General features: G+C 48.6%; 1 protein-coding gene across 1 annotated transcript in view; it reads right to left on the reverse strand.

The window, feature by feature from the left end:
• Positions 1–560: 560 nt before the first annotated feature.
• Positions 561–16799, reverse strand: part of LOC147697840 (large ribosomal subunit protein eL24) — a gene marked incomplete at its 5' end in the record, with an annotated part of 78877 nt that continues 62638 nt past the window's right edge. Inside the window, one exon of the mRNA XM_086936143.1 lies at positions 561–765. Within this exon, the coding sequence (XP_086792269.1) occupies positions 685–765 (81 nt within the window). The remainder of the gene's footprint in view (positions 766–16799) is intronic.

The raw sequence follows: 16799 nt of genomic DNA on the forward strand, positions 1-16799 counted from the left end.
CGAATTCCCTTTGCAGGATGTTATTCATTTCGGCCTCGAGCCTCTAACTCTCCATCTCGGCGGCCTGTTCAGCATAGAGGGATTCAGCAGATCTCTTCAATGTCGAAGTTGCCTTCGGGTCCTTGTTCTTCGGAGTCGAGCGTGCCTTTTCGGGGACGTGCTTGGACTACCTCGGCTTGTCTTGTGTTTTCGCCGACTGGGAGTCCTTTTTTGAAGGATCCGCTGGGCTGTTTGTCCCAGGATGCAGCTGCGTCCGTCGAATGTTTCGGCACCAGTGCTCCTTTCGAAGACTGATGTCACAGGAAGGACACCAAAAGGTGGGACGTAGACTACCACCTGGGCTACGAAAAAAAAGAACTACGATTCCGGACCCAACCACTAGACCGCTGAATAATGCACAGCATAGTGAAGATTCACGCTGCAAAACCTGGGATATGGACGAAGACTGAATTATCCATCTCATAAAAACGAGTGAATGGGATACAGTTTATGTAGAGTGCTACATTACTTAGGAGTGGTGAAAAAAGGTGAAATGGGGTCTACTGAAAAGATGAAACAAATTATTGAAAGTTGTTTTTATTCAGCTGGCAATGCAACAACCCAAAGAAAAACAGCAATCTTATTTTTCCGCCAAGGGGCTGTACAATTTACAGTTGCATCATTTATATTTGAATACAAATTCCATTAGCGTTTTCCACCAACACGTGGTGCTTGAGTCTTCATAGGCTTAGCAAACTTTTGCTTGGGTGCAGATTTTGAAGGTGCCTAAAAACAAAAAACATTTCATTCAGAAACACTTCAGATCATAGTGATAAGTTTAAGCAAGACTGAACACTCCTATTCATATGCTTACAGTAGTGGTTTATGATGGGAGACCTGGAACTTGACTGTCCTATTATCTTATTTGTCAGAGGTCTTTTGTCTGCTGCATGAGTACGTTTTAACTTTGCGATTCAGTAGCCAGGAAGTGGGTACTCCGATTTGAGGAGGAGAGCTCCAACTTTCTGGATAGTGCTTATTGGAACACATTTTGAAATAATTTGTCACTTAATGTCATGATGGTCCTAAATGCTGATTGAGCATTTAGTGTTTAATGGGAAAATTTTTTGTAATCCTGGTCCTGGATCATAAAAAAAAACTTTGCTGAATCTATGAACACCAACCATCTCCACCTATAGATCAGACCTCTATATAATATTCTTTGTAAGCCTTACAAGAACTTTACAAATTACTATTTGCCAAATTGGTTAGGAAATGTAACTGCTACATGTATACTGAAAAGCTTGGTTTTAGAGTAAAAGCTTTTGGACTTTAAAATAAAGGCAAAGATTTAGGGTTAAAGAAAGAATTTCCTTGCCTTCAGGCCGACCTAACCCACAAGCATATGGAGATCAGTTCATTTTTAAAATTTCACCAAAGAAAATTGTGGTTCTGCATTGCAGACCTCTTCATTTAGGTAATAAACAGTATCCAATGCAAATTGTGAAAATATTTTAACAGTTATCCAATAAATCCAGTTATGAGGGTGAAAATTTCAGCACGATGAAACACAGCGAGTCCCTTCTCAAACACAGCTGGGCAAATTTCTTAAAATACTGATAAATGGGTCAAAATTGCAGTTTTCAAAACTTAAATATACAGCATGCTGGCCTAGGATGTCTGAGAGTACAAGAGCTGCCTGAGACGTTTAGATTGAGGGAGTGAACACTGCTGCTTTAAGAGTCCAAGGGCTTCCACATACCTTCTACCCCCCCCCGCATGTTTTGGTGCAGAACAAAGGTAAGAGTTGGCACACAACTCTGATCTATGCCAGGGCAGTGGGTTGTAGGCATGGTACACCAGTCACCCCTCTAGCTGTGTGCATCATACCAGTGGTGAGGGTACAGGTGCATGAGGCCTGTACCCCTTCAGTGTCCAAGTCCATTCTTAGACTTGGAAAGTGCAGTGTTGCCATTAAGAGTATATAGTGCTGGGACTGTCATTACGAACTCCACAGTACCATAATGGCTACACTGAAAACTGAGAAGTTTAGTATCAAACTTCTCAGCACATTAAACCCACACTGAGATTTAATGAAAACTACACAGAGGGCACCTTAGAGATACCCCCTCAAAAAAGACCTACCACTAGTGTCCAGGCTGAGTGGTTGCTTTCAGCTTCTACCACCTGACAGTTATCTGGACCCCAGGGTCGAGAAGCTGCTGCTCTCCGGGTCTGAAACAATGCACATCCTGGGACAAGGTGCCTAGCCTCCTCCCCCAGGATGGGCAGGGTCCACAGACGAAGGGGAAGATGGAGGCTTCCTGCCTTTGTGAGCTTCCCCAGGCCACTTGCTGCTTTCAGCAACATGTCCCCACCGGTTCAGACGTGCACATTTGGTGGGAGATCTGGCGGGAACAAGTGAGGAGGAGGTGTGCCCACCTTCCGCCAACTCCACCCCTCGGGTTGGCAGGGGGAAGAAGCACCACATCAGTCCCTGCCATCTTGCAGATGGGGGGACTCAGCCAACCAGGGACATTGCTTATGCCCCGCTCCCACTGGAGGGTGGCATAATAGGGGTACCCACCACAGGAAAGCCATTGGTCCCATCCTTTTTACCTACATGTAGCACCCCTAAATCTAGTATTTAGGGTCAACCCTTTTCCTTGCTTCCTCTGACAACCTCCTGCAGGAACAAAAGGACTGAGCAGCCATGCCGAAGCTAGGAGGCGGACGCCCACTGACTTGGTCTGAGCCCTACTGGCCTGTTCCCACCTCGAAGCTGCTCTAGCGAAATCCCGGTGTGTCCTGCAGCAAGCAACCTAGACAAACCTGGAGGACCTGCCTGCCTTCAATCCTAAATACTGTCTCCTGTGAACACTGGATTTGTTCCAACAGACTCTAGTTACACAAGAAATCGAGGGTCTGCACCCCAACCAGAGTGGGAGTGGCCCAAAACCAACAGAAGCCCCCCCCCCACCGATCGGGACCCAAGATAGAGACCCCCGACTTGCCTCAACCAGAACCCTGCAGCCTCAAACCAGAAGGTCCCCTACCTGCAACCAGGAGCTGGTAAGAAGATCTGACTCTAAAGGCACCCATTCACCAGATGCCCCAAAGCATTGGGTGATTCAGAAAAGGGGGTGGTGATGAACAGAGTGTCTGAATTAAGCAGACCACTCATACCCAGTCCAAAGATCAGGGCTTTATCCATCACCGTTTTTTAGCTCACTGCACCATCCCAGCTCAGAACGTGGCTATATGCAAATTAGTCTGACCATGGCCCAGTGCATCATGGGAACAGGGCAGACCAAACTACCAAGCCAATTCTTATACTGGGAAGGAAACAAGCTACCGGGGACCGGTTTCTGGCATTTCAGCCGTCTTCGGCCCGGCTTGCTTGAATCCTGATGGTGCAATGAGCTAGGGACTCACATCCGAGTGTACCCTTCCACGCTTATGGTGGACAAAAATGATTCAGAAAAGGGGGTGGTGATGAACAGAGTGTCTGAATTAAGCAGACAACTCTTACCCAGTCCAATGATCAGGGCTTGATCCATCACCGTTTTTTAGCTCACTGCACCATCCCAGCTCAGAACTTGGCTATATGCAAATTAGTCTGACCCTGGCCCAGTGCATCATGGGATGCGCCATTTCGGCCTAGACTTCTTTTCCTGTCCATCTCGGACGCTTGTTCAGCGTGGAGATTCTCCGGCCTTAGTTTTGCGGTTGTTGACGTAGACGCGGATGTGGTTGTGGGCCAGCACGATTGGCCCGGCTTGAGCCTCTTGCCTAGAGTGTTCCTTTTCTGGAACCGCTTTAGCCGGCCTTGCCTTTTCGCCAGCTGGGAGTCCATAGCCAAGGATCTGCTGGGCTGTTTCTCTTTGAGTGCAGCTGATAGCGTAGAGGACTTAGACGGCAGTGCCCTTTTTTTGGGAGGATTTGGACTCACTCCTTTGAGTGTCCTTTGAGGTTCTAGGGGTCAACGACTCCTACCTCCTTCCTCTTTTCAACAGACGTCAGTCGAGTCTTCTGGCCCTTCGGCGAGGTTGTCATCTTAGTCACTGGAGAGGCCAAAATCTCGTGTGATGGAGGTGCTCCTTGGCCCTGCATGTCATGCCTCGCCATCCGCTGTCTCTCACCCCAAGTGTCTTAGGCGTGAAAACCGCGCAGGCGTTGCGGTCCTTGCTTTGGTGGTCGAGCAGAAGGCAGAGGTTGCACACTGGTCCTTCTGCGCGTATGTCCTGCAGTTCTCGCAAAACTAGAACGCCGTCTTGTCCATCACGGTGCTCAGGGGGCCCCCTGTGTGCGCATAGTCCGTGGCACGTCGGAGGATTGGTTCTTTTCCTTTGTCGCCCCTGATGGTGGACTGGTGCTCCGGTCACTAAGTCAATTTCTTGATGAATTTGTTGATTTTCCGGTGATGGTGTCCAAAGTTCTAGAGCTCCTTAGTTGGCGATACAGACCCAACGGCAGAAAAAATAATCTGAAGATGGCAAACACAGGAGGGAGCTTCCGCCGGAATCGCGTAGACGTCAGAGGAGACCAAATGGTGGCACGTCAACACCCACTATACCTGGTGCAAAAAAAAAATATATATATATATAAGACTATTCCAGACCCAACCACGAGATGGCGGAATGCACAGCATAGGAAATCCAGAAAGATTCATGCCGCAAAACTAATAGCTAACCTGTCTGTTTAGTTTTGCAGCTTGAAGATCTTTCTGGATTCACTATGCTGTGCATTATTCCTCTGTCTTGTGGTTGGGTCCGGAATCGTAGTCTTTTTTCGTAGCCCAGGTGGGCGTCGACGTCCCACATTTTGGTGCATTTCCGGTGACGTCAGCACGCTTCCTGCGGAAACACCCACTCTTGGACGCCATCTTTGGATTTTTTTCTAGTGTTAGTTCTGTTACCTAAGTTATGGCAATGTTAAACTACATTTTTCACCGCTTTAACCTCTAAGGCTTCTTTTCCAAGTATTGTCTCGGTTTCAACCACCTTTTCTCTCCAGCCTCATCTTTCTGGCGGAGGTGGGTGGGTTAGCTAGTGAATCCAGAAAGATGTTCAAGCTGCAAAACTACACCGACAGGTAAGAAGCTACTCGTTTTGCAGCGTGAATCTTTCTTGATTAACTATGCTGTGCATAGACTTTGTAGCGGTTTCTCATGTTTGTGGCGGCTGAGTGGAAGATGAGCGTTGGTTATTGAATATGTGTTGAAGCACCTTTTGGCCGACTTGTGCTTCCTTGTTCATCTGTATATCCACACAGTAGTGCTTTGTGAACGTGTGCACTGAAGCCCATGTCGCTGCCAGGCATATGTCCTGAATGGGTGTTGGCTAGGAAAGCTATTGTAGCTCCCTTTTTCCTGGTAGAGTGGGCACGTGTCCCCTCTGCTAGTTCCTGTCCTGCCAGATTGTGGCAGAACTATCGTTTGGGTGATCCATCGCACAATCGTTCCTTTAGTTACTGGTTTCCCCATGAAACTTAGCGAAGGACACAAAGGAGTAGTTTGTCCTGTAACTCCAGTTCTGTAGTAGGGGTATCGGTTATAGTCATAATCTAGTGAATAGTCCCGCCCATGTGCGTGGACCCCGGAGCAATCAAAAATAATCTCTTAAAATGTCGAAAAAATGCAGAACTGCATAGACATTTAGGAGAGAATTTAAAGACAGATAATGCAGCCTATACCACAGGCTACACTGTCCAGTACTTCAACTAGAAATTCCACCAAGAAATCCACAAACAGCAAAGCCTGTCCAGATTTCCCTTGCTTTAGCAGCAAAACCCCTCTGGAATGATAGAGGAAAACCTGGACAGACAAGCCCCATAGGCTGCCATTATGTGGCTCAAAACAGGTGGCCTTCACAGTATCCCAGAATGCCCTGCAGGTCTTTTACTTTCAGTTCTTTTTGAAGGGGTAACACGCCAGACCTGTAGCCTTCCTTACATGAATATCTCTCCCCACCGGGGAGGAGGGCGGGCGCTTATGACTATAACAGATACCCCTACTACAGAACTGGAGTTACAGGACAGAAACTACTCCTTCTGTAGTAGGGGATCTGTGTATAGTCATAATCTAGTGAATAGAATGGCAAGCCCATCCCCACACCAAAGCGGCGGTGGAGAAACGAGATATAACACCACTATTGTGCGAACAGATTTCGCAGCAAAGCCTGCCCAACCTGAGCGTCTGCCCTGGCATCAGAGTCCAGGCAGTAATGCTTGGCAAAGGTATGAACCGACTTCCAAGTGGCGGCCTTCCAGATTTCTGCAATTGGAACATTACAGAGCAGTCGTGGCAGCTTTGCCCCTGGTGGAATGAGCCTTAGGTTTACCCCCTACGGTCTTATTAGCCTTTTGATAACAGTTGTATGCAGGACACAATCCACCTAGAGATGGATTGCTTAGAGGTAGCAAGACCCGTCCCGACTGATCCATAATTGATGAATTGGTCTGACCTACGAATATCTTTGGTCTTATCCAGATAAAATTGCAACACCCTCCTAACATCCAGGGAATGCAAGGACCTTTCCGCTTGAGATGAAGGATTCTGAAAAAACGTAGGCAAAGTTATAGTCTGGTTGACATGAAAATCAGAAATAGCCTAGGGAAGAAATTTAGGGTGAGTACGCATAACAACCTTAGCAGCATGAAATACAGTATAAGGTTCTTGGCAACACAACGCCTGAATTTCACTCACCCTGTGGGCCGATGTAATGGCCACGAGGAACGCAGCCTTCCAGGACAGGTGCTGCAACGAAGCCTTATGAATAGGTTCAAAAGGCTCCTTCATCAATCTGGACAGCACCACATTCAATTCCCATGAAGGCGAAGGAAGCCTGACAGGAGGGAATACTTTCTTCAAGCCTTCCAAAAAAATCTTTGATCACAGGGATCTGGAAGAAGGAAGTCTGTGAAGGGCATTTCCTGTAGGCAGACAATTCAGCTAGATGAACCTTAATGGAATGAATATTAAGGCCAGACCGCGCCAATTGTAGAAGGTAAGGAAGGATGACATCTTCCTTGCATGTTGTAGGGTCATAGTTCTTGGACTTGCACCAGATGCAGAATCTCTTCCACTTGTAAGCATAGGAAGTCCTAGTGAAAAGTCGCTTAGACTCCTTCAGTATGTCCATACAATCTTCGGGCAGATTCAAATGGCCATATTGCACTATTTCAGGAGCCATGCCGCCAAACTCAAAGACGAGAGGTTCGGGTGCACCATCTGCCCCCCGAACTTCGTGAGAAGGTCCGGCCTGCACGGCAGCCGTATGTGAGAAGGAGAGACCGGTGAAGGAGGTCCGTGAACCACCACTGCCTGGGCCATTCAGGAGCAATGAGTATCATCCGCGCCCTGGACCGGGACAGCTTGATGAGCACCGCCAGAAGCAGGGGAATGGGTGGAAAAGCGTACAGAAAGCTGTTCGACCAGTCTATCCATAGTGCATTCCCCATCGTCCCTTGCTGGTAGTACCTGGAGGCGAAGTCTAGGCATTTGCTGTTTTCCGCGGTGGCGAACAGATCTATGTCTGGAGTCCCCCACCTTGCGAAGACTTCTCCTAGTACGTCGTCGTTTATGACTTATTCGTGGTTTTCCTGAATCAGTCTGCTCAGTGAGTCTGCCTGAACGTTCTGCACACCTGCAGATGGGTAGCCGTTACAGTCAATCCTCTGGCCAGAAGCCAGTGCCAGATAGTCTGCACCTCCTGAGACAGAGTGCGTGATCTCGAACCCCCCTGCTTGTTGAAGTAATACATAGTTGTCGTATTGTCCGTCTGTACAAGCAGAGAGTTGGTCTGGAAGGACGGATGAAAGGCCTTCAGTGCCAAGTGAACAGCTCCGAGTTCCAGGAAGTTGATGTGGTATGTGGACTCCACCTGGGACCACGTTCCTTGAATCTGTAGGTCTCCGGAATGCGCTCCCCAGCTGTGGAAAGAAGCATCCGTCACAATAGTGAGTGGGAATGGCCTTGTGAAAGGGAACCCCTCTGAGGAGATTCTCCGCTGAACACCACCACTTCAGAGACTGAAGAGCATGCAGAGACAGTCGTATCTTGTCGTCCCAAGATACTCCCCTCTGGTCCCACTGGTCCTCCAAGCACTCCTGCAGAGGTCTCATGTGCAGCCGTGCGTGAGGCGTGAGGAAGATGAACAATTGTTACTTACCTGTAAACAGGTGGTTCTCCAGTATTGGTGTCTTTCATAGATTCTCATGCTTGAATATTCCGTCGTCGGAGTGGGAGTCCCACGGTAAATAAAATAGCAATAAATACTAAATATATAATAATATATATATACATAATAAGGAAAACCCCCCAAAAAAATGCATACAAGAAGCATCTGGTACCCAACCAAAAAGTTCCACATAGGAATGCATGGGAATATAAAAGTTCCAATGCAGCCTATCCTTGTCATTATGTTAGTCCAAACTGCAGCCAATCAGGCGCCAGCAGCCCTCTAGAACCCTCCTCAGAGCTCAAGCCCTCAGATTTTCGTAGCACAAGAGTGACCACAGAGTCTATGAGGAGAAGAGAGCCTCTGAGGGGAGGATGGGAGGGTCGCATGTGAATCTATGAAAGACACCAATACTGGAGAACCACCTGTTTACAGGTAAGTAACAATTGTTCTTCTCCAGTATTGGGGTGTCTTTCATAGATTCACATGCTTGAATATAGAATAGTTAGCAGTCCGTATCCCAACACAAAGTTTCCAGAATGCCATGTATAAGCAAAAGGTTGGAATCAACAGGTGTAATAACCCATGCCATAGAAGTTATACAACCATATGTATACATAGAGAAGACATGTATAAGACTGGAAACTATTAGGAGGAGGGTAGAACAGAGGCTCACCTTATTGAAAAAGATTACGGAGCACAGCTTGTCCCACTGCGGTATCTCCTTCAGCCATGGCACCCAGATTGTAGTGCTTTGTGAACGTGTGCCTGCTGGACCACGTGGCTGTTCTGCAAATCTGATGCAATGGAACTCCGGCAAAGAGTGCAGTCGAAGAGGCCATAGACCTGGTAGAGTGGGCCCGTACTGCAGTCTGTAAAGGCTTTCCCGCCTTCTGATGGCAGAAAGCAATCGCCGAAGCCACCCAGCGGGCTACTGTAGGTTTGGTGACTGGTCGTCCTTTTTGAAAGCGGCCATAGGCCACAAAGAGCTGATCCAAATTTCGGAACTGGGCTGTTCTGCTGATTTAAAACTTTAAACATCGTCTAATGTCCAAAGAGTGCAAGCGTTGTTCCGCAGGAGATTGCGGGTTGGCAAAGAAAGACTTCAGTATAACAGGCTCATTAATATGGAAGTCTGAAGGCACTTTTGGAAGAAAAGTAGGGTTAGTGAGTAAAAGCACAGAATCCGGTTTAAACTGTAGAAATGGTGGTTTGATCGTGAATGCATGCATATCACTCACTCGACGTGAAGACGTCAAAGCAAGTAAAAGCGCGACCTTCCAGGTAACATACTTTAGGTCTGCCTTATGGATTGGTTCAAAAAGGTGTAGTCATTAATTGTGATAGGACAATGTTGAGGCGCCACTCGGGAGGTGGACGCCGAACTGGAGGAAAAGTCCGAAGAAGTCCCTTGAAAAATTGACGCACTAACCTGGATGAACATAGGGAGGCGGAGCCATCATGGCGGAAGCGTGATATTGCCGCCAGAAAAACTCTTAAAGTAGCATGTGACAAACCCGACTGAGCCAGTTGGAGAAAGAAAGGGAGGAGCTCAGCGGGCGTGGCACGCAAAGGATGTACTCCGGCGTCCGCACACCAATGGCAAAAGCGTTTCCATTTCAACTTATAGGTCTTTATAGTTGATGGAGCCCTGGCCTGAGCAAGGATGTTACGACACTCCTGAGGAATGGTTAGATGTGCAAATTCACAGTGTTCAGGTTCCAGGCTGACAAGCTCAGGGAAGAGGGGTCTGGATAGTAGATTTGACCCCTGTTCATGGAGAGAAGATCCATTCGAGGATGAAGAAGAATGGGTTTGCATTGAGACAGGAGTAGCAGCTCTGAGAACCACGCCTGTCGTGGCCACCTGGGAGCAATCAGAAGGATGTGGCAGGGTTCCCTCCGAATCTTCCAAAGTACTCGTGGCACTAGAGGGATCGGAGGAAAAGCGTAGGCGAAGAGATTCGACCAATCCATCAAAAGGGCATTGCCTTGGGATCCTTTGTGGGGATGCCAGCTTGCGTAAGCGGGGCATTTGCGGTTCTCTGGAGCTGCAAAGAGGTTGATTTCCGGAAATCCCCAACGACGAAAGACCATATCGAGTGTTGGCTGGTGGAGTTCCCACTCGTGGTTGGATGATCTGGATCTGCTTAGGGAATCCGCCAGAAGGTTGGACAACCCCGGAAGATGAACTGCGGTGATTGTGATTTGATGATTGATGGACCAGTCCCAAATCGCTTCTGCCAGGCGGGATAACATCGGAGAACCGACTCCCCTTGCAGCACTGGTTGAAATGATTTCAGGGCCAAAAAGATAGCCATGAGCTCCAATTTGTTGATGTGCCAGGTCTTTTGATGCAAAGTCCATTTCCCCTTGACGGAAAGGTCTTGGAGGTGAGCTCCCCAGCCCTCCAGGGATGCATCCGTCGTTAAAGTTAGATCTGGGGTGTTGAACAGAAAGGACGTGCCTGCCGCTAGCTGGTGTGGTTGTGCCCACCATTTGAGCGCTTCCTTCATGGGAACGGTGATGGAAACCTGATCGCTGAAGGAACCGGTGACTTGACGCCACTGTTTGTCCAGAGCCTGTTGGATAGGTCGTGCTCGTAGTCGGCAATGAGGGACAAGAGCGATGCACGACGAAGCCATCCCTAGAAAGGACTTCAACAAACGGACTGAAACGCGCTTCGCCAGAAGTAGCGAAACCAGTCGGAGAATCCTGTGCTGACGTTCCCGGGAGACAAACGCCTTTGCTAGTTTGGTGTCCAGCGTTGCTCCTAGGAAATCCTTGCAAGTTGTTGGCTGCAATTGAGATTTCTCCAGATTGATGGACAGACCCAAGGAACGGAATACTGTCTGACAAACGGAAGTATGGTGTTGGAGTTGTGAGCGGGATTGCGATTTCAGGAGGCAGTCGTCGAGATATGGGAATATCTGGATGCCTTGGAGACGAAGAAACGCCATGACCGGAGCCAACATCTTTGTAAAGACTCGGGGGGCCTACCGGAGGCCAAATGGAAGGACCTTGAATTGGAAATGAAGGTGCCCCACCTTGAAGCGCAGGAACTTTCGATGACCTGCGAGAATTGGGACATGGAAGTAAGCATCTCGGAGATCGATGGTTGTCATGAAATCTCCGACAGAGTAAACGCAAGATTTCTGTAAGCGTTAGCATACGGAAGGTCTGATCCTTGAGATAGTGATTGAGTGCTCTCAAGTCCAGTATGGGTCTCCATTCTCCGTTCTTCTTGACGACAAGGAAAAAACGGGAATAAAACCCCTTCCCTCTGAGACTTTGGTACTACTTCCACCGCACCCTTTTGAATGAGAAGGCGAACTTGATGAAATAGTTCCTTGAGGTGCGGAGGTGGCGGTCCGGAGGGTGGCGTTGGAGGAGGTACCTCGACAAATTCCAATGCATGGCCTTTTTTCACAATGTCGAGTGCCCAACAGTCCGTAGTAATGGAGGACCATTGAGAACCAAACAGATTTGACCTCCAATTCTCCGTTCGACAGACAAGTCATTGACGTTTGTTGGATTGTCCTCTGAAAGTGGACTTTCCTCTGTAATTTCTGGCAGGTTGTTGACGGGAAGACTGTTGGCGGTTACCGGTGAAACGTTGGTTACCTTGGTTAAAGGACCGATATTGACTGCTTCCTCCACGAAAAGTGGATGTAGTGCCACGTCCTCGAGCACCCCGAAAGGGCTGCTTCTTAAACTGAAGGGTACCCAAAGCACGTGCAGTGTCCGTGTCCTTTTTTATGGATTGTAGCGCTTCATCAATATGCGCTCCAAATAATGACTCGCCGTCATATGGCATATCCAGGATTCTTGTCTGAACTTCCTGTCGAAACGAAGTTGAGCGTAGCCAACCTTGTCGACGCAGGACGGCCGCTCCAGCGAGTTGGCGAAAACCAGTGCAGGCCACATCCACAGCACAATCAATAAGTTCCTCTGCCGTTCTTTCTCCTTCTTGCAGAATTTTCTGTGCTTCTGCCTTGGAAGCATCCGGGAGTAATGCCACATAGGCGGACATGTCAGCCCAAGCCTGACGGTCATAACGACCTAAGATAGCCATAGCGTTAGCTACTCGAACCGTTGTAGAGGACATGGAGGAAAATTTACGCCCAATAGCATCTAGGCGACGGCCTTCTCGGTCTGGAGGAGCGGTGATTGTAGACGCTGGATTCTTCGAACCTCTTTGAGCTGCCTGCGTGACGACAGAATCGGGCTTAGGTTGACCTGTAAGGCATGCTGGAGATCCTACAGGAGCCTTGTATTTCTTTTCCAACCTCGGCAGTTGTGCTGGTAAAGAGTTAGGCGTTTTCATTAATTTGACCCCTTCAGTCCAGATGAAGTCTATAATCTGGACTGTGTGTATCTGTTTCAAAGGCTGGTTCTTGAAATCATATAGGAAGCAACCTTCCTCTCTGTGGGCTCGTGGTAATTTGAACCGTTGCGCCGCCCTGTCCATTAATTGGTGGAAGCCTGCAATATCCACTGGAGGAGAATCCCCTGGTGGCACCTGAGAAGGGGATGGTGTTTGAGCACGATAGTCATCCCACTCCGCTAAATGTTCTTCACCATCCTCATCCACATCAGAAACTTCTCCATCCTCACGCTCTGGAGGATTCTCGTCATCATCATCTGGATAAATGGTTGTGTGAACTCGAACTGATGTACTCCTGTGAACAGTAACCGGCGGTGCCGGTTGCGGAGGAGCCAGTGCCGGCTCCGTAACTGGGTTCAACACCGATGGGACAGCTGTAACCTGTGGAGATGGTGGGAAACGCCGATTGTAATCTTCCAACATACTTTGGAGGTTCGATATCATTGATATAGGCAACATCGCAGCTGGTACTGGAGGGTGAGTTGCTTGATGTTGGCCATACTGATCTTCGTCGTTACTGAAGTCTTGGCACTTAATGTTCAAGTCCGAAAGACTTTGAGCTTGGTCATCAGACTCTTGATCTGAATCAGTAGCAAACAAAGGAGATGGAGGATTAATCATTTCTCCTTCTGTAAAAGTCTCGAACTGGACAGATTTGCTGGACTGTAGAGGCAATAAAGGCATTGAAGCAAATGAAGAGGCTGGCGTGGAAACTGTCTTGCGTACGCGTCGACGGCATGACATCAGTCGTCTTCTGCGAGGGAACTGTCTTGGATGCAGTCGTCGACGAGGAGACAGTCGACGGAGTAATCTTCATGGGTATCGTCGTCGCCGTCGACGGAACAGATGGAACAGGTCCTCTCGTCGACAGGACAGACGTCGACGGTGCGCTCGTCGTCGAGGGCGTAGACGAACTCAGAGTTTTCGAACCTCTAGTCGACGACGACCGGGTCGTCGACGAGTGAACTCTCTTCGTCGACGAAGATGAAATTGGAATCAAAGAAGAAACGGTCTTAGAACTGAGAAGCACTCAGACGACGTAGACGACGATCTAGAGGCCAGCGTCGTCGTGACTGTCGTCGATTTTGATCCAGAGACAGCCATTCTCGTCGACGGTGCTGAAACTACCGTCCGACGGAAAATCCGTTTTCTTCACAGAAAAACTGGAATGTGAAGCAGAAGGAGCCTGAGAGCTATGTCTCGTGGGCCCAGACGTGGTAGGTAATGGTGAAGACACCGCAGGGGTCAAAGTGAGGGATAGTTTCCTCTTTTTAAGAAATGGGGAAGGCACCTCCTGCACACTACCACGCTTAGAAGCTGCTTTAGAACAGCCTGACACAAGACTTTCAGCATCAGAAAGTACATTGTCCTTGTCCTTCAGCCTTTGAAGCCAAACTAGTAAGCGGCCTTCTCTGTCCTTAAAAGTTTTCTACAGAGCTTACAGGTTCCCACTTCATGGTCCAGGTAAAGGCAGTAAATACACTTACTGTGTGGGTCGTCATGAAATAATCTCAGCTTTCCACAGGAGGAACAAGCTCTGAAGAGAGACTTCTTACTTGAAGACATTGTGGAGAAACTGGAAACACTTGAAGAGAAGAAAACTGAGCAGAGCTCAGGGAGACTCTTACACACGACGTGCGGTAGAAAATCTGAGGGCTTGAGCTCTGAGGAGAAGGTTCTAGAGGGCTGCTGGCGCCTGATTGGCTGCAGTTTGGACTAACATAATGACAAGGATAGGCTGCATTGGAACTTTTATATTCCCATGCATTCCTATGTGGAACTTTTTGGTTAGGTACCAGATGCTTCTTGTATGCATTTTTTGGGGGGTTTTTCCTCATTATATATATATATATATATATATATATATATATATATATATTTAGTATTTATTGCTATTTTATTTACCGTGGGACTCCCACCCCGACGACGGGGAATATTCAAGCATGTGAATCTATGAAAGACACCCCAATACTGGAGAAACAAGAGGCCATCGACCCCAGTAGAGAAGACACTGTCCTCCCTGTTGTAGATGGAGTGGTCATATGAGCCTGAGCCTTCCGAAGGATCGATCGTCGTCGCTCCTCTGGAGACACGCTTGCTGACAGCATGTTGATGGTGGCTCCCAGGTACTGAATGCACTGGACCGGATTCGGGACAGATTTGGACATGTTGATGTGCAACCCCAGCTTGTTCAAGAGAACGCACGTCTTCTGGAAGTGTGCTTGAGCTTCCGAGGAGGCCTTGATCAACCAATCGTCCAGGTACGGGTAGACAAACACCTAGTTCTTCCTTAGGTGTGCTGCTACCACTTCCATGCACTTCGAGAATGTTCTGGGCGCAGACTTCAGTCCGAATGGCAGTACTGTGTACTGATAATGATCGGCGCCGACTTGGAATCGCAGGAACTTCCTGTGTTTGTGTGCAATGGGCACATGGAAGTACGCATCCTGTAGCTCTATTGCGCAAAGCCAGTCTCCCCGTTGCAACTGAGGATAAATCTGATGCAACAACAGCATGCAAAACTTCTCTGCGAATCCACTTTTTTGCCTGCCGCAAGTCCAGAATCTCCATAATCTGAGTGTACCAAGTCTGCCTCGCCCATTGGGGAGCCAACAGGATGAGAGTCATGTTGCTCGACCTGCACTTGTTCAGGACTCTGGGGGATCAGTGGCGTCGGTGGAAAAGCGTAGGCAAATTTCTTTGACCAGCTTATCCATAGGGCATTCCCATGGGACATTGGTTCCTGTTCCCTCGATGCAAAGTGTTGGCATTTTGCATTCTGGCGTGTTGCAAACAAGTCTATTGTTGGTGTGCCCCACCTCCTGAACAGGTTCTCTGTCTCTTGGTTGTTCAATTCTCATTCGTGGGACACCAATGCTTGCCTGCTGAGCCAATCCGCTTCCACATTGTCCTTCCCTGGCAGGTGTATGGCAAGCAGGTCTATCCTGAGTGGGATCGCCCATCTCCATATTTCTTGAGCCAAGCTCGACAGAGGGAATGACTGAGTCCGCCCTTGCTTGTTGATGTAAAACATCGTTGTGGTGTTGTCTGTCTGTATCATCACCCTTTTGTTGTAAAGGTGCTTTTGGAAGGCCTTGAGGGCCAGCAACACTGTTTTCAGTTCCAGGTAGTTGATGTGCTTGACCGCATCTCCTGGGTTCCACAGACCCCTCACTCTGAGCCTGTTCATATGTGCGCCCCATCCTTTCTGGGATGAGTCTGTGGTGATGGTCACAGTTGGGTCCGGTGGAGTTAGAGGCTTCCCCATCGTTATATTCTCCTTCGTCCACCATTTCATCTCCTCCTGCACATTGTGCGTAACAACCACTAGATCTTCCCAACTTCCTTCTGCTTGTGACCATTGCTGTTGCAGCCACTCCTGTAGTGGTCTCATCTTTAGCCGAACATTGGGGACCAGGTGGATGCATGACTCCATCATCCCCAAGATCTTGCTCACCGTCCTCACTGTCAGAACTTGCCCCTTCTGGTAGTGACGTTTCTCCCTCAGCAGGCAGAGTGTTCTCTTTTCGCTGGGTGTCACTCTGCATTCGACCGTGTTGATCAGGGCTCCCAGGAAGATTTTCACTTGTTCTGGGTCCATGGAGCACTTCCTCCAGTGGATGGAGAAGCCCAGGTTCGTGAGCGTTCTTGTGACCTGTTCTGCGTGGGCTTTGCATCTCGTGTAAGAGCTTGCTTTCACGAGCCAGTCGTCCAGTTAGGGGTACACGTGTATACCCTCCCTTTGTAGGTGTGCGGCCACCGCCGCGAGGCATTTGGTAAAGACCCTTGGCGCGGACTTGAGCCCGAAAGCCAGGGTTGTGAACTGGTAGTGGTCTTTGTTCACCTTGAATCTTAACATGTGTTTGTGTTTCCTGTTCATGGGGATGTGCAGGTATGCGTCTTTAAGGTCTATCGTGGACAAGTAGTCCCCGGGCCTTATTTGTGGGATGACCTCTTGCAGGGAAGTCATCTTGAGCTTTTGAGTTTTTACGTAGGTGTTCAGGAAGCGTAGGTCCAAGATGGGTCTTAGGCTTTCGTCCGCATTTGGCACTAGGAAGTAGTTTGAGTAAACCCCCCTTGTTCCGTTCTCTGTGCGGGACTTGTTCTATGGCCTCTTTGAGGAGCAGTTCTTGTGCTTCCTCTTGGAGCAACTGCAGTTCTTTGCCCTTGTAACCCCTTCTCTTTGGCCTTCTGCTTGGTGGATATTTTTCCAACTCTATGCAGTATCCGTGCTGTATAATGTTTAGTATCCAC

The sequence above is a fragment of the Lissotriton vulgaris genome, chromosome 8, assembly GCF_964263255.1.
Source record: "Lissotriton vulgaris chromosome 8, aLisVul1.2, whole genome shotgun sequence".
In the NCBI taxonomy this organism is placed as follows: Eukaryota; Metazoa; Chordata; class Amphibia; order Caudata; family Salamandridae; genus Lissotriton; species Lissotriton vulgaris.